Genomic DNA, 23,761 nt, shown 5'->3' on the forward strand with positions numbered 1-23,761 from the left:
CAGCATAGTGATGAATAGGAGTGGTGATTGCAGGCAGCTTTGTCTGGTTACCATGCTTTCAGTGTTTCCCCACGGAACGTGCTCTTTGCTTTGGGGTTTTGTTTGTAGATTAAGATCGGATTTTAAAAGTCTCCTCCTCGTCCTAGTTCACGGAGAATTTTTATTTTAAACAGGTGTTGAGTTTTGCCAAACTTTACACTTACTGAAACGATCCTATGGTTTTTCTCCCTTATTCTGTTAATGTGATGAATTTTTCATTCTCTTTAAATTTTTTTAATGTTTATTTTTGAGAGAGAGAGAGAGAGAGAGAGAGAGAGAGCATGAGCAGGGGAGGGGCAGAGGGTGAAAGAGACACAGAATCCAAAGCAGGCTCCAGGCTTCAAGCTGTCAGCACAGAGCTCCACACGGGGCTTGAACCCACAAACTGTGGGATCATGACCCGAGCTGGAGTCAGATACTTAGCCGACTGAGCCACCCAGGTGACCCTAATGTGATGAATTTTTCATGTTGAAATTTCTTTGAATTCCAGGGGCAACTCTTTACTATTTTATGTATCACTGGATTAAATTGGCTAATGTTTATTTAGGATGTTTGTCTATTTGACACCCCAAGTTTTATTGGGTTCACGGCCACACACACATTCATTTACGCGCCACCCGGGGGCTACTTCTGCTCTACGGTGCGGAGTGTAGCCGGTGAAGCACAGGCCGTGTGGCACACACGTTGACTCTCTGGCCCTTTGCAAAAACTAGTTTGCCAGTCTTTGGTCATTGTCATGAGAGGCAGTGACCAGCGACTTCCCTTTCTCTGTGATGCTCTGGCCAGATTTTAATACTGAGGTTATACTGGCCTCGGAGTAAGTTGGAAAGTGCTTCCACTTTCCCGGCTCTCTCAAAGCTCATGTGATATTTGCGTTTGGCTTCAATGTTGGGGGAAATTCACTGGCGAAGGTATTTTGCCCTAGAGTTTTCTTCGTGAGGTTTTTAATAATTGGTTTAAGTTCTATGTTACTTATAAGACTATTCAGATTTTCTGTTTCTTCTTGTGTCTATTTTGGCAACTTATGTTCTCCAAATACTTTGTCTAGATCATCTTAATTGTCAAGCTTATTAGCATAACGTTGTTTATAACGTCCCCTTAGTACAGGGTCTGTAGGATCTAGGGTGGCCAACCACCTTGCTTGCCAGGGGGTGGAGGGGTTTCCTGAGACATGAGTCTTTCAGTGTAGCCTGAACAGTCCAGGCAGATTGGGACGGTCAGATCCAAAGAGATACCTTATCTTTTTTTGGTTTATCAATTTTATTAGCCTTTTCAAAGAAAATCACGTCATTGATTTTTTGCTCGTTATTTTTCCTTCTTTCTTTCCTTTGGATTTAATTTGCTGCTCTCCTTTTCCTAGCATCTTGATATGAATATTTAAATCACTGGTTTTCACCCTTGTTTCTTTTCTAGGTCGTGTTTAAGGCTCTAAATCCCCCTCTAAGCATGACTGTACCTGCATCCTCCAAACTCTGATAGGATAGATTTTAATTAGCATTCAATTCAAAATCTGGCTTGAATTTCCATGGCGATGTCTCTGTTGACCCATGGTAGTACAGAGCTATATTAAATTAGAGACATTTGGGCATTTTCTAGCTGTATTTTTGTTATTGATTTCCGGCTTAATTCCACTGTGGTCCAAGAAACACAAAGGTAAGATTTTGGTTTATTGAAATTGTTTGAGACTGACTTTCTGGCTCACCATATGACCAATTGTGGTAAATGTTAACACTCTTTTCTGAGAGAAAATTATAGGTGAAAAACGGGTAGCTGGCTGTGTGAGCAAACTGTTTAGTAGGGACTTAATAAATGTCCTGTGAGCTGGTCTGAACTCAATTGTGAAGCATATGATTGGGGGCAACATAGCCAAGAATCAGGAAACTGAAAATCCTTATTTCCTTGAATACAAGGATGATTTTTTTTTTCATGTATTTAAGTGACTAAATCAATCTGACACGAGGGGCACCTGGGTGTCTCAGTTGGTTAAGCATCCGACTTCGGCTCAGGTCATGATCTCGCGGCTCGTGAGTTTGAGCCCCACATGGGGCTCTGTGCTGACAGCCCAGAGCCCGGAGCCGGCTTCAGATTCTGTCTCCCTCTCTCTCTGCCCCTCTCCTGCTCATACTCTGTCTCTGTCTCTGTCTCTCTCTCAAAAATAAACATTAAAAAAAATCTGACATGAGGTTTTGTCATATAATTCTCTTTTCTTTTCCTTTTTTTCTTAAGAGCATCTTCACTCCAGAGCTTTTTCCCTGCTCCTGGAAACTCTTCACTTCCGTGCAAAGAGTTAACTTAGGTGTTTTGTTTTTAACAAGACCTCAATTCACCTCATTTGTTTATTGTCCTGATGAGCCCATAAAATCCTTTAGATTGCGTGTGATCTTTGTTCACACAGAGTTCTGTAAAGTGATGGTGGCCCCAAGGAGTTTGTTGGAGATTTTCGGTCTTCCTTGACCATACCTTCCAAAGAATGCTGCCAGCTCCCTTAGATGTCCTACAGCGGGTCTCCTTTCAACAGGGCCGAACCTATCACCTTGTCCATGATACCTTCCAGCATCATTTAAATGTATAACGCTCCCTGCCCAAGACACTGCTACAGTCTCCACTACTCATTCCCATGCAGGAATCTGCTGCTCAAAACCTTTCGTGATAATCTGGAGAAGCAAGCCATGGGAAGTTGTGGCGAAAATATTTTCACACTTACAACATCCAACAGACAGCTCATTCCGTCAGCAATCAGGAGGAAACCTGGGATCGTGGAGAGCTGTGTGGCAACAATCCTCTGTCCCTCCCTCCAGGTTTTGAGTGCTCATCACAATGACGTACGCCTTGGAGACTGGGCACGAAGACCGAGCCTGGAATTATTTCACAGTCATCAGTCATGAGGTTATAAACGGAGGTTACGCCTTCAAGAGGAGAAATACACAGCAGGAGCTGATTAACCCCTAAGAAGTTAAGTACTATTTTCCGCCTGGTCTATTAATAAAGAAGGAGGGAACAGCAAACACAGGGCATAGATACGTGATGCATCTAAATGGGGGCTGAGGACATCCCTGGGAAATCTGCTACGAGAGATTTCCCTGACTACTGTCCTTTTCACGGCCTTGTGAGATGGACACCAGAGTCACCTGAGCTGCCCTTCAAAGAAAAATAAATAAAGAAAAACAAATGAGGGTATAAGTAGCTCCTTTGGAAAAGCTACCGTGGTTCTTTTTTTCCTTTACTAAAATAGATGCTTTCTCTCTGATATTTACCTTGACAGCTGATACAGCTTCTCATTTTAGTACAACCGGCCAGAAACTGTATTTTCCTTCCTTTCTTTCTTTTCTTTCTTTCTTTCTTTCTTTCTTTCTTTCTTTCTTTCTTTCTTTCTTTTTTTTTTTGGGAGAGCATGCGTCGGGGAAAGAGGCCGAGGGAGAGAGAGAAAATCTTAAGCAGGCTCTCTGCTCAGCGCAGAGCCTGATGGGGGCTCGATCCCACGACCCTGGGATCATGCCCTGAGCCGAAATCAAGAGTCAGATGCTCACCCGACTGAGCCACCCAGGCGCCCCTAAATTTTACATTTTAGATACTGTCACTACAGATAATTGATTACTCTTTGTAAACAGGGGGTCATTCTCGTACCTACTCTAGGATTGCACGTGAAGACTGTGCAGGCCCCGTGTAGCCTTTTTGCCTGCTTTCGTTCCCCTCCGGTGCGCTGATCCACTCGTGAGCTCAGTTACGGGCTGTCTCCTTTCACGGAAACAGGGATCGAAATCCACTTACCTTGCTCCTGAACGAGATTCCGCGGTGTAGAACCCCGGCACTTAGAATCTTAACGCATCCCGCCCCCTGAACATTCCGTGACAGTAACGGCCCACCCTCCGGAATAAAGCAGCAGCTCGAAGCTAATTTCATGTCCCATACATCTGGGCAACCTGCAACCCCCCGCCAATCACAGGTAATTCTCTTCACTAAGAGCCAGGGTCTTGCGGCAGCTTGTAATTAGTGCTGTTTAGCATTTAATTTGCCTTTCGTTCGGGAACAAGCGCGTATGGATGATGTGATAGGAACGGAGCGCCGCACTCAGCCGAGCGGTGAGAAGACGAACGGGCACCGTCCCTCCTTCCCTCGACTTGGGGCTGTGAATGGAGTCTTTGGCCAGGAAACCTGAGAAGTTACTCAGATGTTTTCTTAACAAATGCAAACCAATATACGATTACAAGGGATTATCACTCCTTCGGAATTCAAGGCTCTAACGCCTGGCTCGCTCCCGTCTGAGAATTCTTCTGAGAACGGTGAAGACGGGACATAGCAGTCCCCCATGCTCCAGGCTGAGGGTGCTTCTGGCCTTCTCCCCTGGGGAGGGGGGGGCCCAAGTGGCGTAGAGACCCCGGACAGAGGCAGCCACCGGCCACTGAAAGTCAGTCTGTCTGACATGACCAGCAGCCCTCCTGATGTCTCTGGTAAAATCGGAGGGGGCGCCTGGGTGGCTCAGCCGGTTAAGCATCTGACTTTGGCTCAGGCCATGATCCCACGGTTCGAGTTTGAGCCCCGCATCAGGCTCTGTGCCGACAGCTCAGAGCCTGGAGCCTGCTTCGGATTCTGCGTCTGCCTCTCTGTGCCTCTCTCTCTCTCTCTCTCTTTCTCTCTCGAAAAATAAACATTAAAAATTTTTTAAAATAGCAGGAAAGGCTTTTCCATGAGGCTAAATGGTCCATGAGAAGAGACCGTTGGAGAAGAGAGCATTGGGCGTGTAGGTCAGGGCCCCTGAGCAGCACGGCCGGGCCAGAGGGGGCCTGTGCGGCAAGTAACAAATGACGTGCTTGCAGAACAAGGACCTGTGGAGGGGCGGCTGAATTCCGCAGACAGTGGGAACGTTCCAGTCATCAAGGTTTCACTGACCGACCACCTCTTAGGAAGCTAACTTCTTTACCCCCAGGAAGAGACATGACCAGCCTCAAGAAGCAGATGGTCACTGGGCACCAGTGAGGGCAAAGCAGCAGCCCGGGAAGTGGTGGGAGAGGGACATGGGGGTCCTTGGATTAGGACCCCACCTGTACTGAGCTCAAAGCCTAAATCGGCGTCACCCACGTTGAGGAATGGCAATCCGGGCAGAGGGGAACAGCCTAAGTGGACACAGAGGTCCAAACGGCCAGTCGTTCTTGAGCACAGTGAGACGGGTTCCTAGCTACTAATTGTATTTGGGATTTGTTTTTTCTGGAAATCACACATACCATGGAGTATAAAAGGGGTGAACTGAGAGACAGGAACACTAGGGGGAAAACAAGATTTCAACCAATCCACTTAAAAGTTTTTTGAGGATGCATAAATTGGAGGAGAGAGAGAGTCTTGCTGGCTCCGTCGAGAGTCTCTCCTTCTGCAGAGATGGCCTCGCTTGGGTATTTTAGGACTTCTGTTCCCAGCTGGCGCTCAACGCCATGGAGATATGCAAAGATGACAACTGTGAAGAGAAGAAAAATGCATTTTCTGGTTGATTTTTATATTTTAAACACATTTCGCATTCTCCGGTGCTTGAAGAATGCTTTTAATAGAGCACAGACTCCTTCCGTCAATGGTGAGGGACAGATTTAGGGACTGTGGCTCAGACATCCGGTGCCAACTAGCTTACAGGGATCCAAGCGTGAGAATCAAGTTGTCATCTGATGTGTAGATTTGGCAAAGGCTCAGCGCGCCTTGGCGATGGCGCCCGTGGGCCCAAGCTTGTGTGGCAGGTGCACCGTGACGGGTTCTCTCTGCCCTTGCCGCAGAGTCCATGGCTGGCTCAGAGTTCACGGTCTCCCCCACTCGTCAGCTCCTCCTGGGTGGAGTCGACAGGCGGTTTGACCGCCTAAGAGTCACAGACTGTTCGCGCCGGGTGGAGTGTCGAGACCCCCGGGCTGAGACCTCCCCGTTAGGAGGTGACAAGGGGCTTCCCCCCGTGGTCCCGGCGACACCCGGAATCGGAACCGGGTGCCCAACCCGGTCTAGCGTACTGTATTTCTTCCCACCTGCCGTGCCTCCCGCTGGCCCCTGCCCTACCTACTCCCACCTGGTTCCAGACCCAGCCCGCGGCCCTCCTCTTACATTAAGCAGTCCCCCTGCTGTCCTTGGTGTCACCTCTCCGTAGCGCCAGCTCTCCGCACCACGCCTTTGTTTCCCGTTTGCCGAGGCGACGTGCGTGTAAACTGGGCTGGGTTCCGCTGCGTGTACCAGGCAACCTCGCTGAGCCCTGAACAAGCAGAAGAAACCTCAGAGACTGTTTACGACAAAACATCCATTTGGGAGAGACGGATCCTGAGGCTGAGAGAAGGCAGGTGGCTCGCCTGGGTCACGCAGCCAAACACAACTAAACCAGGACTCTAGCTAGAGCCGGGGTCCTCAGATCCCCCACCAGGCGTCTCTCTGTAGGTATCTATCTGGGTGGGAATGAGAGCAGGGTCCCCCGAGGACGTAACAGTGGGGTGCTAAATTTGCAGGGGAGAGGCACTGACATCGGGTGTGTCTCCGGGACCCCCACCGGGGCACAGAGTAGATGCTCAAAAAACACCAAGGAAGGAGAGAAAGGAAGAGGGAGAAGCGTGGCCACCGAAGGGTCGACGCAGTTCTCAGGGGTCCTGTGTTTCCGGGCTTTGGGACAGAGGGAGGACAGGGGAAGTATGGGCACCAGACACAGTCCATCCCCCAGTTACACCGACATTTGGGAAGCCAGTGAGTGGTCGGGAAGGATGTTCTGGAAGAGGAGAACACAGATAACCAGGGCACGGCCCGTTGGCAGGAAAGAAAGAAGTGTATAGAGGTCGGGGCAGTGGCCCAGTGGGGTAGTTCGGGGTCAGGAGGCCAGCCTCGTTCTTGTTTGGGAAGACACAGCCTCTGAGGGCGCAGCCAGGAAGGTACAGGGCAGATGGCTCTCAGAAAAAGCAAAACCCACTCTGACCATGAAAGATGTCACTCCCTTAGCAATTACTAGGCGCTGATTATATGTCAAATTCCAACCTAGGGAAAGACACAGCACGGCCCTGCTTTCGGGGTGTCACCGTCCATGGGGGGGTGGGGGAGACAGCTGTAGAGCAGTGAGGTGGGCGGGATGAGAGAGGAAAGCAGGGGGCACCAGGGAGCAGCGGGGATGCTCACAGGCGAAGGCAGGGCTGGGGGTCCCAGCAGGCAGGGCCAGGCCAGGGCAGGGGCCGGAGGACGTGGCTGAACAGCACTGCCAGCAACGGAACGGCTGTCCCCAGAGGTGGCCAGCTTGTCAGGGACGGGAGGTCCGGCTGTCAGAGACGTCAGTGTCGGTGGGTAAGGCTGGATCCTCTGACGGACGAAAGTGCCACCCCAGTCTGAAAATGCTCGTTCTACGATGAAGGGTGGGCAATGATGCTGCACGGGAGGGGCTGGGACCAAACGCTACAGGAGAGCGATGGGCACCCGAGGACCTGACCTCCACCCATTTCAAACAGCAGTCACCGCTCAGGTGGTGGGAAAACTGTCCCACACTTGGGACCCCCCAGGACAGACACTGGGCGCCCGGCCTGTATCCCCAGGGCTGAGGCGACAGGAGGGAGGGAGGGAGGGACCTCGAAGTCGGCTGGCGGAGGGGGCGTGGCCACCAGGGGGGCGGTGCTGATGCTCCATCCCGTGGCCTGAGAAGGGGCGTGGTGGAGGGGGCGTGGCCACCAGGGGGGCGGTGCTGATGCTCCATCCCTGGTCCGAAGCCACCGCCTCCTGTTAGGTCCCCGCCATGAAGGGGACATGGACAAAGATGGTCTCCACTGTGTAAATTGCGACACCGGGTCAAACCAGTCACGTGGCTGACCTGCTCCGATGGGAGGGCCCGTGAATCTGTGCTGGGAAGCCCTTCCTGGCCCCCCCCTCGGATGAAGTGATGGGGGCGCGTGGAGGGAAAACAGATGGCGTGTCCCAGGTGGCCCAGTGCCGAGCCAGGCCAGCACACACACTGCCGCGGGGCTGCGGCCAAACGCTACTGCTTGGGAGTAAAGCCCTCTCTGCTGGTCCCCCAAATGCTTGTCGCAATCTTGTTGGTCTGTGACCCTGCCGTTTGGGAATCCCGCGGCAGCTGTCCGGTCAAGTCCGCAGTCTTCCCCGGCCGCTCTCACCTCCTCCACCCGTCCGGGGCCTCGTCGCAAGCTGCACGGCACCTGTGCCTCGAATCATTTTGCCCTCGTCTTAGCTCCGAGGGCACCAGGCGGAAACTGTAGGTAATGTGCAGACCCTCGCACACGCTGCCCACGAACGCTTAGAGCCAACTATTGGGTCAGAAGGGCCCTTGGGATCATTTAAAACAGTCCCCCACCCCTCATTTTGTGACTGAGTGAATCACACAGCCAGGAGAAAGGCCTTGTAATCCATTTGCTGTCAGGGGGCTTTTAAAAATGCAAACCGGTCAGTGTCCCTTTGATTAAACCCTCCTGTGGCTTCCTAGTTCTTAGGACAAAATCCAAACTCCCGTGACCTGTAAGGCCCTCGGTGAGCTGGCTCCTGGCTACCCTCCAAAACTGAGTTCCTGCCACACCAGCCTCTTCTCACTGCCCAGCCCCCTCCCTGCCCTCCCCACCCACTCCTGGGCCCCCCACCCCAGAGGGCCTCAAGCCTGGTCCCCTCACTTCCTCCTGATCTCGGCTATCACCGGGTCCCTTGGAGTCCTCTCGAGCTTGACCTCACACAGGTTTTGTGACGGGGGCGTCATCTCCTCCCCAGAGAGGAACACCATGCAGGCCAGGCCCTTCTGTGCTCACGGCCGTACCCCCAGCGCCTACAGCAGGCCCGAGGCATCGTAGGTGCTCAAGTGTTTACTGAATAAACGAGTCCAGGAAAGGAAGTGAAAGCAAGTCTGCAGGGATGGGGAGACACTTGGTAAATCGGCACTTCGATTACACGGCCCCACCCTGCTGCTTGATTCGCCCACTTTGCCTTCATTTGCTGCTTTATTTCAGGTGCTTGACAAATGGGCTGGGGGCAGACCCTCTGGGGCAGCAGGCTGGATACTCCACTGACTAACTTGGGGCTTGGGATCCAGGGTAATTTCAGAGACCAACATCAATTCTGAGGTTCCACCCGAGTCCTAAAGGAAAGGGCCCGTTTGAAAAGAAATGTGCTTTCCAGAAAGCCCCAGCTTTATCAGGTAAAACGATGTCCTGGATTTTCCTGCCACCAGGAATCAGGAAAGCAGGCTCTGGAATTCAAAGCGGTCGAGTGTGGTCGAGTGCGATCAGCCGGGTCGGTCTCAACACACCGCCGTGCACCGCGTGAGACACGGGGTCTCCCCGGGCAGGCCCCACACTCCCGGATCTCCTTTTCCCCAGCCCTCCTTTCGGCCCGTAAGTAATGCCAAAGGTGACCGGACAAATAGCGAGGGGGGATTCACTGCCTGGAAGGTCTAGAGCGGAGAGAAAGAGCCAAACCAGCGTGGGTCTGAGACCCTCGGCGGCCAACCCCGGCGACCGGGTGTCGGCGGGGCTCACGGTCGCGACTGCCCCGGAAGGCTACCCCTCGGCACTCATCAGCACGCGCTCACACGAGGCATGGGACGTGTCTTTATTAAAGATGCAAGCAAGCACAGACAGATCATGTGTGGTGCTCAGTAATATCCATACAGTACTAAAAATAGAAAAATAGAAAAGAAATTTCACAGAAAGCAGCCTCCCTCACAGATACACAGAAAAGGCGCAGCCCAGCCCACCATGCAACGCCGCATAAAACGCCGGCGTGTGTCTGCACCTCTTCCAAGACAGCAACACAGCACAGAGACCCTTACACGTGGTGGCGACCCTCCAGCCACCACCGGGGGCGCCTGCCGGCCACGTAAACTTCCAAGACGACCCCAGTCCCGCCGCGGCGGGAACACGCACGCTGGCGGCCGGCCTGGCCGCATCTCATCGCTTCCCCAGCCAAATGCGGGCCAGACGACGAAGCAAGGGGTGGGGCGGTGAAGACATCACCTGTGCTCCCGCAGATACACTGGGGTGCAAAGGCCGTGCGCCCGCAGGTATACTGGGGTGCAAAGGCGAGACGGCCAACCAGTCTGAGGGAAACAGGGCGTTGGACCCGCAAAGTGGCTCTCCCGTGGCCGGGAGCCTCGGGTGCACACAGAACAGACTGACCCGTGAGCGAGTCTGAGGAATTTACTATGGAGCATCTGCTCGCCAGCATAAAGAGGTCTCTGCCTCAGGGAACGAGAACTCGTGGAAGGACAACTCAGACTCCACGTACGCTCGGTCTCTGCGGCAGGTTCTCCGGTCACCGCGTGAGAGCCCGTCGGCCGCCCTCCCCGGCAGGTTCCCTCAAGGAACGTTCTGCGGGTTCCTCTGTATCGGGTGTCTGAGGCCACCCGCTGGGAGTCCCTGGCAGAGGGCCATCCTCCCTGCAGATGCCGAGCGGACGGTCTCTGCTTTGTTTCAGGAAGGTTTCAGAGCACTGAACTCATCGAAAGGAACAGCGGCCCCCACACACCCAACTCCTCCTGTGTCGTCACCTCCAAACCGGGTGAGAACAGAACGGCTGTGCCATACAGAACAGAACTACAAAAATAAAGAGTCAACCCTGAGATCTTCCTACCATTTGGGTGTGGCTCGCTCCTGAGTCCCCTCGGAAATGAACTTCTATTTGGTTTACTGACATTTATTTAGATTTCCAAGTGAAAAGCTCTATAAAATACAATAAATAATGTGGGGTTGTAAAAGGTAGACGTTCTAGCTGCGTATGTTACAGACTCTATACTTATGATACAGGCCGTCAGAACCGCCATCTTTACAACGCTTGTGGTCGGACACGGAGAGACTTCAAAGCCCAAAGGCGACACGGCTGCTCCGGAGGGGAAGCAGGGCCCCCTCTTCCTCCGGTGTCTCCGCCGGTCCCTCCCTCCCCCGGGCCTCACGCTGCTTCCGGAGTTCGTCCAGCAAGGAACAAATGAGTGCATACGGGACTTTTAGCTAGTAGAGTGTCTGGGTGCTGTGAGCATGCAAGTTTGCCGTCGCCGTGATTATAAATAAAAGTCAAACGTCAGGTCACACTTCCCCATCTTCTGTTTGTACACCAAGTCAAACTTCTCGTTCATGGAGACAGTGAAGATGTCCTTCCACAGCCCGACTCTTCCTGCAACACAAACGAGAGCAGAATGTGCTGAATTCACTCGCCGCCGGGCCAGATACCGAACCAAAGGGAGCCTTGGAAATGGTTCTGGAAGGTTCCAGATCTATTTCTGGACCCTTCGGAGCTTGGCCTAGCGGGGGCAGGACAGGCCACCTGAACCCGTTTCCCTGAGGCTGGTCATCCTGGTGTCCCTTCCCTGCTGGGTGGGGCCCACGGGCACAGATACGCAGAGCTGAGGCTCGCAAGCGAGGCCTCTGCCCCTGTTCCCTGGCGGATGCCTAGCACCCAGGCACAGGGCGGGGGATTCACGACACCCTGGAGGACAGACAGTCTCCGGGGAGCAGATCTGCTGCTCTAGGCATCGTGTGGACTTGGGTCCTCTGTGCCAGCATTATTCACTCGACTCAACAGCTCCGCCAAGGTGGCATTTGCTTGTGGATAATTTAAAAAGGAAAAAAAAAAATCATCCAAAAAGACAGAACATTTCATGGTGAGCAGGAGGCCTCCTGGCTGGGTCAAGGGTGAAGATTTTGAGAAGCCCGCCCTTGCAACCTTGGGGAGGAACTTAAAGGGAACAGAAGACCCCACTGGAAACGCACTTTCACAACTAGACGCTGAGTGTGTGCTTCACCCACTCAGCCCCGCGTGGGTCGCGGGCGATCTCCAGCCGCTCTTTGCAGCTCCGGCTCAGGCAGGGGCTCGATCAAAACACAAGACCTTTCCTGGCAGGCGTGCAGGGGCACGGAGCCCGCCGACCAACGAGCAGGTACGGGCTACCCGTTCACTCATGAAGGCTTCGGGGAAAGAGAGCTCAAAATGCATGCCTCCCCGAAGCCACTGAACTCACTTTCCTCGTGAACTGCAAAATCTTCGGTTGGTCTGGTCAAATGTGAACGGTGACCGGGAGGGCGGCAGGAGTGGGGGGTTCTAAGCCCCCATCTCCAGGGGCCGTGAAGGCCGTCACCGGGGCACTGCCATCGTGCTTTGGAGTAACACAGCCTCGGGGGACAGAAATGCTCATTTCGAATTCCTTTCCGCGTCAGCATCTCTGAGATCGGAGCTCTGACCGTCTCTAGCAAATAGACTTCGTTAGCACCGTTACAACAGAAGCCCCTGTCCCGGCAGGACCTCAAGTATGAAACTGCAAGCCCGCAAACGCTGGGCCAATAGATCTGCCACGACGAGGATTTTTCTCGTCAGTAATGCAAAATCAGACATCAGTGTCGGCGAGGAAAAAAAAAAAACCAAACGGGACAGGCTGTTCTTGCTACCCTCTAATGATACCTAAGGGACAAAATTAGAAGCTTCTAGACCAGCCACACTGTAAATATATTTTTCCACGATTATTTTTCTCAGCTGAGGCAGCTGAGAGCTCATCAAAGGAGTCACCCACCTGGTTTAGGGTTTGGAATCAAGACAGTGCAATATATGCTGTGATATGAATCAAATTTAAGCAACGCAGCTGTCTGCTCAAGCCCTACGTTCTCACCAACGCAAGGAGGTCTTCTGAGCAAAGAGGCAATGTGCTAAAAGAAAACAAAATCAAAGAACTGAAATAAAGCAAAACCAAGGTAAACAATGATAAAGCAAACACATCAGAAGGAGCATATGGGCACGCAGTATGTTCTCGACACTTCGTTACCACGCAAACGAACCAAAAGGGGTATTCTGGAGAAGGTCACATCCAAGGATAACAAAACACAGCAAAAGCAAAACTAAAAAAAGAGCAAATAAATTTTAAATAATAAATATTTGTGAAGATGCAGCCAGGGAAATAATCTGCGAGGCACTGCGGTTTCGGTCGACTGCTCTGCCTTTACGGGAGGGCACTCCCCGCCTGACCTTGAGAACGGCCGCCTCGGGCCGCCCCGGTCCGGAGGAAGGGCACAAAGCGGGAGGGGCCCCTCCGCAGGACGCGCCGCGGCGCCAGCCCAGGTAGGCCTGCGCGTCCAAGACGCACAGCCGGCTCCAGCCGCACTTCCGGGCCGGCCCCTGGAACGTTCCATCACCTGCGGACGCTCTGAATTCACCCAGCTGGGAACGAGAGGCAGGTCCGCGGCACCCAGTGTCACCGGCAATTCACACCTGCCAAGAGGGTGGCTGCCGCGGCCACGGCCACCAGCCGGGGGACAGGGCACTTATTTTAACGCCCGAGTTCTCCACGGTCAGGTGGCTTCAAATATCATGAGCCTTGAAGGACAGACAGCGGCCGGGGCGGACCCGGAGAGGGCTCCTGCCTGGACCGTGTCCTCCGCCTCAAGGTGCTTCAGGCCCGAGAGCCAGCTCTGTGCCAGGAGCGAGCGCCGGCCTCCGAGAAGCCCGCGCGGCACCAGCACCCGCCGCGGGGACGGAGGGCCCATCCGCAGGCCCCGTGCTTCGAAACTTCACAGCCCCGAGCCCTTCCCGGGCTCTGCTGGGCGGGGTGTCTGGGAAGGCGTCTGCCTGAAACGTCCACCCACAAAGCCCGGGACACCCCGGCCTTCTCCCCGTGACCTAAAAGGCCACCCGCACGGCTACGAGGCAAACGCCAGCGGAGGGCCCCGCGGGGCTCCATCCGCAGCAGCCGGCTTTCGGATGGCCTTCTGGCCCTCACGGAGCAGAGGGCTCCGGAGCAACGTGGCCCAGGGCAGAGGACGCTGACGCGGGGGGCAGGGGGGAGGGGCCGCGTGCGTACCCCGGCCCACGGGCAGGGCCTCGGCGTTGCAGCACTGGTCCACCAGCTGGTGGCAGTGCTCGCTCAGGGCCTCCAGCTGCGCCTTGTCGCAGGACAACCCCAGGAATCTGGCCAGCTGCTCCACCATGGTCACCAGGTCCTGGAACACAAGAGCAGAGAGCAGGGGGCCCGTCAGAGGCAGCGCCTTTGCTGACCGAGCGCTCTGGGCCGGTCCCTCGCCAGGTGCTCTGTTCCCACTTCCTAACTTAGTCCTCGAGACAAACCTGACGTTGGCCTGGTCCGGAAGTTAAAGCCAGGTTAAGAGACTGCCCGAGGGTGCCTGGCTCTCAAGGGGCCGAGCCAGAACTCAAACCCCAGTCGTCTGGGGCACCTGGAGCGGACGTGAGGTCCTGGTATCGCGGGGGTCATTTGAAAACAGCGGCAAGACAGGAAAACTCAGCTCAGAACCGTGCCAGGAGCCAGACCAGCAGACTCTCCCCTTCCCCTTCCGTCCACGCAATCAGCTGGAATCAGCTGGGAGAACAAGGTGGCACCTACGGCCCCCGGACAGGCCCCAGGGCCAGCCCCCCTCGCCAGGCAGGAGGAGCTGGCTTGGAGTGAAGATTCGGTTACGCTCGACTCCACGGACGGAAGCCCATCTCTGGCCCCAACGCTCCTCACTTCTGGACAGTGACACTGTTAGCGACACAGCCTGGGTCTCCGGAGGGGCACGCAGAGCCCCTCCCCACCACTGCCACTGTCTCCCTGGGAGATACCAAGGCTCCGCATAGTCTCAGTCTGTGCATGGCCAAATGCGCCCAGAACCCTGACCTGTCACCAGGCAGTCTCCAGACTCCGCCAGCGTCCAGGTCCCGAGTTAGGAAAATGCTGGAGGCTGTTGCCTCCTTGATGGTTTATAAAGCATCACCACATTAAGGCCTCTGAGAAGGCCTGGATAAAGAAACCCATTAAATTTCTTTGACGTGGTGTTTTGTAAACCTTAAAGAAAGAAAGGGTTCTGGGAGAGCTGGATTGAGTGTCAGCTCCTCTCTGGATTCCCAGGGTATTCCCCACCGGGCCCTGCGTCCTGCCCTCCCAGCTGACCCCCGGGGAAGGGGCTCCAACCAGGCAGGGGCTCCGACGCTCAGCTCCAAGCCCCGTGTGCAGGGCTCGGCCAGGATCGGAGCACACGAGACGTGAGAAGGAAACGGACTAGAAAGAGCTCCCCTCACTTGCCCTGCCACGCGGTAGTTCTAACTAAAAGGAAAAAAACAACAGAGATTAGAGACAGCAGGCCCTCAGGGGAGACACCACAGGAGAGGGACTCGACAGAATCCCGGTGGGGACAACATCCACCGGGTGGAGGAAGGTGCGGCTGCCTGCCACGAGCCTGCTCCCCGGTTATGAGACCGAGCCGTGCGGGCAGGCAGCGTCCCCACCGTGGGCCAGCTCTGGACGGCTGGCAGGGCTTCCCGAGCTCACTGCCCGTCTGTGAATTAGCGTGTCTGGTCCGCCGGTCACAGTCGAGACTCGTCACTTGTGGCTGGTGAGACCAGCCCACAGATGACGACGGCAGGATTTGTGGGTTGACACGCTGGGGCAGCCAGCTGGGCGTCCGGCTCACGGGCACAGCCCCCAGCGCCGGGGGGAGACGCAGAAGCCCCTGGGGGAGCGCACAGGGCAGAGAGAGCTCGGCTGCGAAGTATTCCCACCCAAGACGAGAACACGCCGGGCCCGTCCACACTCCTGGAGCCCGATGATGTGCACCTGGGGCTATTTTTTTGGCGTAAGATGCAAACAACGTAAATTCCTAAAAATGTGACAGTTCTCTAATCTCTATTAAAGACATCCAGACCCTTACTGAGGTTTCTGAAAAAAGAATAAACGGTAGAAGTGAGGCCCTTGGGGGGCGCCCGGGGGGCTCAGTCGGTTGAGCGTCCAGCTTCACCTCAGGTCATGATCTCACAGCTCGTGAGTTCGAGCCCCGCGTCGGGCTCTGTGCTGACAGCTCGGAGCCTGGAGCCTGGCTTTGGATTCTGTGTCTCCCTCTCTCTGCCCCGTCCCCACTCATGCTCTGTCTCAAAAATAAAATAAAAACATTAAAAAAAAAAAAAAAAAAAGTGAGGCCCTTGGACACAGTAAATGCCATTTGGTTCCTCTGGCATTGGGAATGTGAGTCCCAGCTGAGAGGGGCGCAGGCAGGGCTGGGGGTCTGAGCTTCTTGCTGAGGAGGCCAGTAAGACACGGCAGGAACCCTCACCTTTCAGGGCCTGGAACGAAGCCAGAGAAGCCAGGCACAGGTCTGTGGTGTAGCTGCTAAGTTTATGTACGTGCTACATCCCATTCCGTCATGGTTTAGTAACTAAAATAATGGTCAAGTTACTCATTGCAGAGTCACCTGAGGCTCCGGGAAGCCGCTGTCCGGGCCCTTGTGCATGTGCACGCAGCTGAACGGGCTCGGGGTTTCTCCTTGCACACCAGGCCTGTGGTGTGGGAGCACACGCCCATGGTATAGGCGGGCGTGAAACACTCCGTGGAACCGGCATGCCTAGTGCCCGCCCCCCCCCTCCCCCCCCCCCACCGGGTCAGTGCCCAGGGGAAAAGAAAGCTTATGTCTGCCGAGACACAAGCACGTTCACAGGACGTTATTATTCCTAACCACTGCAAATGGAAGCAACCCGAATGCCCGGCAACACTGGATGGCGAAACGAGTTGTGGCATCTGGCGTGTCCCTGCCGCAACGGAAAACCACACCAACGGAGAACCAGCCTGCCCCACGAGGCACTGCCGAAGCTCAAAGCGTTACGCTGGGCAAAAGAAGGCAGACACCCGCGTATGTGCCACAGGACTCCGTTCATGGGAGGCTCGAAAACAAGCAGAATTAACCGGAACCAACAGAGATCAGAAGACTGGTCACCAACGGGAAGCAGAGGTGTTGACTGGAAAAACCTAGAATGTTCTGGATCCCGATCTAGGTGATGATTACACAGATGTATGTGCGTAAAAAAATCTATCAAGCTGTGGACATATGATTTGTACACTGGACCATATGCACTACACCTCCCTAAGATGTGAAAAAAGAACAATGACGGACATTCGCCGAGTGTTACTGACCTCCCGTGCGTTAGGCCCTGCTCGAAGATGATGCCGCCTGTGATCCTCTTACAACCCTGTGATGGAGGAGCGGTCTCATCTCCCGGCTTACGGGGCCCGGACAGGCCTCGACAAGAGCGGGTCCCACGCCCACACCCAGGTCGGCACCCGGGAGAGGAGGGACTTGGCTCCCGGAGGCCCCCCTCCCGGGCCTGCAGCCATCCATAGACCCCTGGGCCTGGGAGACGCGTGACGGCCTTGCTCACATCTGGTGGTCAGGCAGGGCTGGCGGCTGGGCCACCATTCTTCTCCCCCGGCGTCGCCAGTGGGACACTCGGGCATCCCACACGAAGTCTACGAGGGCCAGCCCAGCACGTGAGCCCTCCCCCAGCTCCTGAGAGCGGCGTGCCCATCCAGGCCTCCAAATTCGCATGGCCCGGCCCGGTGTCGGCATGGGAGGCTGCAGGAGGGCACAGACGCTGGAGGCAGGACTCACGAGGGCCCCACACCACCTGTTCCCCTCCGTGAGCTCGAGTCACGTGGCCTCCTGCTCGTGGCATCCCTGCTGGCCGTCCTGCGGTCCCCTCAAGTTCAACAAGGCCAAAAGCGAGCTCCCCTCTTCATGCAGAGCCTGCTCCTCCTTCCGTGTTTCCAGTCAGATCTCTGTAGGATCAAGGCCAAATTCCACACCGTGCCCTGCCTACCTTACCTAGTGTCACAGAGTCCCCTCCCAGTGCCTGTCCCCATCCCCACCACCAGGAACCACGTGGACTCTCCACATGAACTCTTTCGCCTGAGCCGTGGCCTTGGTCAGGACGCCGGGCTACTCTGCCTGGAGCCGCCCTCCCAGGCTCGCTCGCTCGCTCGCCGTCCCCTCACGGAGCCTGTGGCAGCCCACCCCAGGCGAGCCCCTCGATCCCTGGGCCTCCGGCTTCTTAACAAGGAGGAAGGGCTTCTGCCGTGAAGGCCACGTTTCCATCCACAAATGCGTCCTGAGAACTGTCACGCATCAGGCACGGACGTACAAGCAGAAATAGGCACCGAAACTCCCAGCCCCGGTGGAGCTTACTCTGGTAGGGGAGACGGTGAGCAAAACACAGACACAGATGACAAAGCACGGGGCGAAAGGGCGGACGCTCTGGATGGGGAGGGGCCGATTCAAGCGGGCATCGGGGGAAGTGTCACCAATGGCAACAGAGACCCAAAGAAGTGAGGGAGCGACCCACGCAGGTGGGGCATCGGACAACGTTCCAGGCGGGGCCACAGCAAACAAAGCCCCTGAAACAGAAGCCGGCCCCGCAGGTGGCAAGAACAACAAGCAGCCAGTGCGGAGCCAGACGCCCAGGCACCGGGCCGCTGAGTGAGACCTGACCTGCACCCAGAGCGACGTGCGGCCGGAGGAGCACAATCCGACCGGCGTGCGCACCGTCAGAGCAGCCGCCGTGCTGCAGTCACACAGGGCGCGGGCCTGGGGGACACAGGGAGGCCGCCCGGGAGGCCGCACGAGTGATGACCTAGGCTGGAAGTGAGGCTGACCCGGACCACGGAGACTGGGGGCCGAGTGGTCACATAGGGGCATATCGGGAAAAGAGAGGCCACGGGATTGGGAAGAGGGACACGAGGTGTGAGAGGAAGTCAGAAGTTAAGGGTGACTCACGACTTTCACCAGGGGACACAGATGGACCTGGCCGCCACGATCTCGCACAGAGGAGCTGCGGAGGATTTGAGGGGAAACCTGTAGTCTGGTGAGACTCCCCAGGCAGCCTTCAGGGAGAAAGGCGCAGGGGCGGCCAGTGGAGAGCGAGGGCGGGGAGGGTCCACGTCTGGCGGGCGGTCACCAGGGGAGGGAGCAGGGATGGCAAGAGACGAGAGCCCGGCCTGAGGCCCGAGGCCCGGGCGTACCACCGAACACCCGGGAAGACAGCAGCCAGGGACGCGGGACCGTGGGGCGTCCTGAGTGCCAGGGGGAGGGGGCGATCGCCTGTCACCTGCTGCCAGGAGGTCGCGCGGGACGACGTGGACAGAGACCGTGGGACTGAGCCGTGTGGCGGCCGCAGGTGACCCTGACAGAGCAGCGTGGGGGTACAGGGGCGAGCCCAGCCAGAGCGGGCTCAGGAGGGGTGACCACTGTGAGGGGACCTGCGGCAAAGCGGAGCAGAGGAGCCAGAGAGGGAAGGGGCTTAGGGCAGGCTCGCCTTTCGTCCGTCCTAAAAAAGGGGAACCGTAGAAACGTCCCTCCAGAGACGACGCGGCCCCAGCAGAGAGGATAACAGCGTTCTAGAATTAAGTGAGCCAACGCACGTGCAAAGAACTTTCGATAAAACTCAGCACGCGGTAAGGCCATTAAAAATGCTAACGGCAGCGATGACGCGACACATGACTACGTGACGCGTGACCCGGCAGGCCCTCCTTCCATCCGGCGAGCCCTCTAGGGCACAGGCACATCTCGCCTTCAACTGTTCCCACACCACGGTGGAGCCCGGAACGTTCAGGCAACAACCACCTAGTGCCATTTCCTCCTCCACACCCGGTGTCGGGCACTCAGAAGCCCTCGCCCTGGGAGCCGCCGTGTCAGCCATCTGAGCGCTGCCCCTCTGAGGCAATCAGGCCACGAGAGACGAGAAATTCGGGCTCTGCCGTCTCAGCCCTTCTCCCCCAGTCACCTGTGGAGCCGGTGCCAGGAGGCAGCAGGGCGAGTCTGGCCGTCACCCTGCTCCCCCGGCCACGGCAGGCAAATCACGGACGGGGCTTTCTGAAGTGCACACCGTCCAACCCGGAAACTGCCCCCGGGGCCCGGGCCTGGGGGACGAGGGCAGGGTCCCACGTGCCAGCGCAGCCCGGAGACCAGCCGCCAGGATTCCGGGCACACCTGGAACACGGGAGTCCCTTCGCCCACAAGCTGGGGGTCTCGGAGAGGCCGGGCCGCACGCTCCGGCCACGGCCGCCACGGCATTCAAGGGGCAGGCGGGCTCCTGCGGCAGGAGCCCAGGGGCGGAAGGCGCCAAGCCCACGGCAGCTGCCCGCCCAGCACTCACCCGGTGCATGTCTTCATACTTGAGGAAAAGCACGTTCGAGTCCATGCGGTGCTCCCAGAACTCCTGCACGTGCTCAAACCAGGAGCCGTAACCCACTGCGGAGACAAGGGGACAGGTGAAATCACAGCCCAGGGGGAACCAACGTGCACAAGTGGGGTGGCCTGGCTCCCTGCCTTCCAGAAGCTTCCGCTCTTACTGGCCAACAGCTGTGGTCCAGGAAGGGGAGAACGAGCTCTCAGCTCCGGGGGCAGTCCCCCAGGTGAGCCCCTTCTCGAGTCCCAGACCCCCGGCTTTGTGTGCCAGTCTCTCCTGCCAACGGTCCTCGGCCCCTCCCCTCCCCCACCCCCGGACGCCCTGAAGACCTGACCACCAGGGGCAAAGCCTCTGCTCAGCAGGGGGAAGGACGCTACCGGGCTCCCACGAGTTTCTGTTTAACACGAGGTCACCAGGAAGGGAGCCACGCCCGGTGCGACGGAGACACGGGGCCGGTCGGTTCCGCCGGGGGCAGGACAAAGTACAGGCCAGGCCAGAGGGCCACGGGCACAATGCCGGGCAGAACCAGGAAGTCGCCGGGAGGAGGAGGGGCGGTGTGTGCTGACACACGAGGCCCACGCCCCACACCACAGCCCCCGCACTTTCCACACCCCTCAGGGCTTTGGTTTGCCACATGGGCAGGTGGGAGGGCGGCTGCCAGTCCGTGCGGCCCCACTGCTTCGAAATGTTCTGTATAAACACCACGGATCCTCACCCGCTCCCTCAGCGAGATGAGTCTTCCCGGGGGCCTTCCGTGTTAAATGGAGGAAGGCCTCAGCCAGAGAACTCGGGGCCCTGCCAGGCACCAAGGAGCAGCCCGGCCGGGTGCTAGGCGCCAGCCAGGAGCGCTGGCCACACTGCCCGTAGCCCTGCTCCCCCCTGGGTGCCCATCCATCCCACAAACACTGGGCCCGTGGATCCCGCTTCTTGGGCTCAAATTGCTCCCAGCCTGTCTGGAGTCACCAAAACGACTGGGGGCGAAGATACGAGTGACCGACGCTGGGAGGGAGGCACCGTGACACGAGGGGCCCCGTCCCCCGTGGGGACAGACCCGGAAGGGTGCATCAGGGCTGTGAATGGACTTAAAGGTGTAAGGACAGGAGGGCCATCAAGGTGGCTCAGAGCACAAGGTCAGACGGGACAGAGGGGGCACAGCGGAATGGCAAAGGACACGCCCCGGGTGAGGCGGCCCGGCCTCTCAGATCCCGCGCCGGCTGTGTGACCGGGGCAGGCCGCTTAGCCTTTCTGAGCCTCGTCCTCCACAAGCGGGGTGACAACAGGACCTGTAGGGCAGCCAGCAGCCAGCACGGCGAGAACACCCACGTAATGCTCGCGGCCTCAGGGCCTGTTGGGGGGAAAGCACCGACTTGTTCCCTCTGGTCGGACACACACCCAGTCCTGTGCAGACTGGGACTGCCGAGGGACACGGAGGCCAGGGGGTGGCAGGGGACTGCTCCTGTCCCTGTCAGAGTCACACCTCAAGCAGGAACGTAGCCTCCACCCCCCACGGTGCAGAGAACCTCGTGGATTTAAATGCGTGACAGGCTGGGAAAACCCATTGCTGCCATGCCCAGCCAGCCCGGGGCCATGACGTCAGTCTGCCGTCTCGCCAGCAGGTGGCGGCACAGCAGCAGCCTGGCCCCACAGCTTAAGGAGCGTCCCGAGGGAGCTGGAGTCCGTCAGGGGTCACTGAGGGGTGGCCCGAAGGACCAGATCCCAAGGGAAAAGCTTGGGCTTTTCCCAGGGGCTCCGGCAGGGGTCGGGGGAAGAGGCAGAGATGACAGAACAAAGGGAACATGGATTCAGCCAAGAGGCCTTGTTAGCGGGACCCACCGCGGGTTACATCCTAGCCCGCTAGGGCCTCGGTCTCCTCACTGCAGAGGTCTAGCTGCTGGGCCCGGGGTCCCCCCGGCATGCCTCCCACGGCCAGCCCGGCACGTCCCGCCCACCCCATACACAGCAGGCCGGCCTTAAAAGGCAGGCCAGCCTTCCCACTTGAGAGGACGAGGCAGAGTCCAGAGAAGGGAACAAGGACCAACTCACCAACGGGCTAATAATAAGCACGGGGGCCCCGAGAGGAGAACCCGCCTCCCGGGCCACTGCCCGCGCTGGCACACAGTTCAGGTGACCTGAGTCCGGGGACAGAGCAGGAGTCGAACAGTCATGAACAGAGAAGGCAAGAAAACTCCCTGTCATCCCAAGGGGCTGTGTGAGAAAAGTCGCAGAACAGGCAAGCAATGCCCATGGGGGGTGACGTGGGGACTGAACAGGAGGGGTGATGTGGGGACGGTGAGGACAGTGGTCACTGCACATAAGAACAGGCAGCGGGGACAGTGAGAGATGGGGACAGCGGTCATTCGCACAGGGCCGATGATCACAAGGACAGCACATGCCTGTGTCTCTCCCAGCCCCGGTTAGCAGGTGCAGAGAGGGGACAGACCCTGACGGCGGGGACACTGCTTTTCCCACTCGGGCTGTGCCACCCTGGGAAGGAAGCTCCACCAGGGCACCTCTCTGCCTCTCCCCACCGTGTTCCCTCCGTTCTTGGAAGTCAACGTGCTCATCCAAGCAGATCACCTGGGAGAAGAGCAGCTCACTCTCCCCCTCTGCGTGAGTGACCCTGCCCACGGGACGGGCCTCCACGTTCCGTCACCTGGCATGCGGCCCCAGGCACCCCCACCCTGAGTGCACAAGCCACAACACCCGTACGCAGGGCCCTGGGAGCGGGTCCTCTAAGGTCACTCTATTAGCAAACGGTGCCCGGCCACTGCTTCTGCTGCACTGTGTTCTTCGAATTCTTTGGAACCTCACACAGAGAGAACAGCGCGAGCCTCCGAGGGCCCCAGATGAGGTGCGAGGGCTGCCAGCACTGGGAGAACAGAGAGGACGTTGGGGGGCTAAGTACACGCGGCGGGAGACTCTGGTGGGAACGCAGCAACTGTGTGTGGCCTTGAACTGCAGTGTTGGGCCGTGCCGTGACCTTTAAAACTCGGGAACACCTGTATCGGGGTAACTTTTAACCACCCCGGCCCAAGCAGGAGCTAATTTAAGACCGACACCAGGTGGCAGTCAGAAGCTGGTGGCCGCCTGTCTATGGGACGCTGTCGCCATGCGGGTGGCTGCTTCTCTAGAGGCAGCGGAACATGCTGGCACTTAAGCACGTGGTTTGGAAACCACATTAAATGGCTTACTCCAAACGCCTGGCAGACTGTAAGGACCTGAGCCAGACGGCAGGCAGGCCGGGGGGGTGGGGGAGGAGGCTGGGCAGAGGGTCTTTCATGGACTCCAGGGACTTTGGGGCAAGTGCAGTGGCCACCTCCCCCGCGTCCACCCCCAGCAGAGCTGGAGCAGATTCCGAGCAGCTCCGGGCTCCAGGCTCCGGGCACCGAGGGCCATGTGCGCTCCACTGCACCCGTGAGGGGCCGGCCTTCCAAGAGGCTTGGGCGGGAGCTCCGGGTCAGCTGCCCGGGACTTATTTGGGACACGACATTCCTGATTTCCCCCGTGCACCTCACCCTGGTCTTGTCCCATAATCTCAGTGCGGAACCTCCGACTGGGCCACGCAAGCGGACAGCGAGGCTGAGCTCTGAGACGGGAGACGGGAAATAAAATGCGAAGTGTATCTTCAGACTCGGGTATGGAATCGTCTGGGCCCGGATCTAACTAAAGTACTGATGTGGCCCATCTCCAGCTTTCCGGGTGCAAACCCGCACTGAACTCCCGCTCTTGGTCCCGGAAGGGTCCCCCGAGAGGCCACGGACGGCAACAGGAGAGCCACCTCGGGCAGGGGCTGCCAACTCCACGGACAAGGCCCCAGTGC

At 57.3% G+C, this 23,761-nt stretch overlaps 1 protein-coding gene and 1 long non-coding RNA gene across 2 annotated transcripts in view; both read right to left on the reverse strand.

The window, feature by feature from the left end:
• Positions 1–4,030: 4,030 nt before the first annotated feature.
• On the reverse strand, positions 4,031–6,268 carry LOC132695449 (uncharacterized). The gene is made up of 2 exons (XR_009617817.3): positions 6,109–6,268; positions 4,031–5,485 (listed from the first exon to the last, which is right to left on the reverse strand). It is a non-coding gene; the product is annotated as an uncharacterized LOC132695449 (long non-coding RNA).
• A 3,291-nt stretch (positions 6,269–9,559) lies between these two features.
• The window catches only part of SULT4A1 (sulfotransferase family 4A member 1), a 33,462-nt gene continuing 19,260 nt past the window's right edge, over positions 9,560–23,761 (reverse strand). Inside the window, exons 5-7 of the mRNA XM_060656126.3 lie at positions 19,909–20,003; positions 13,802–13,940; positions 9,560–11,130 (exon numbers count right to left, since the gene is read on the reverse strand). Of these exons, the coding sequence (XP_060512109.1) occupies positions 11,018–11,130; positions 13,802–13,940; positions 19,909–20,003 (347 nt within the window). The 3' untranslated portion in view covers positions 9,560–11,017. The remainder of the gene's footprint in view (positions 11,131–13,801; positions 13,941–19,908; positions 20,004–23,761) is intronic.

The sequence above is a fragment of the Panthera onca genome, chromosome B4 (assembly GCF_046562875.1).
Source record: "Panthera onca isolate mPanOnc1 chromosome B4, mPanOnc1 haplotype 2, whole genome shotgun sequence".
Classification (NCBI taxonomy): domain Eukaryota; kingdom Metazoa; phylum Chordata; class Mammalia; order Carnivora; family Felidae; genus Panthera; species Panthera onca.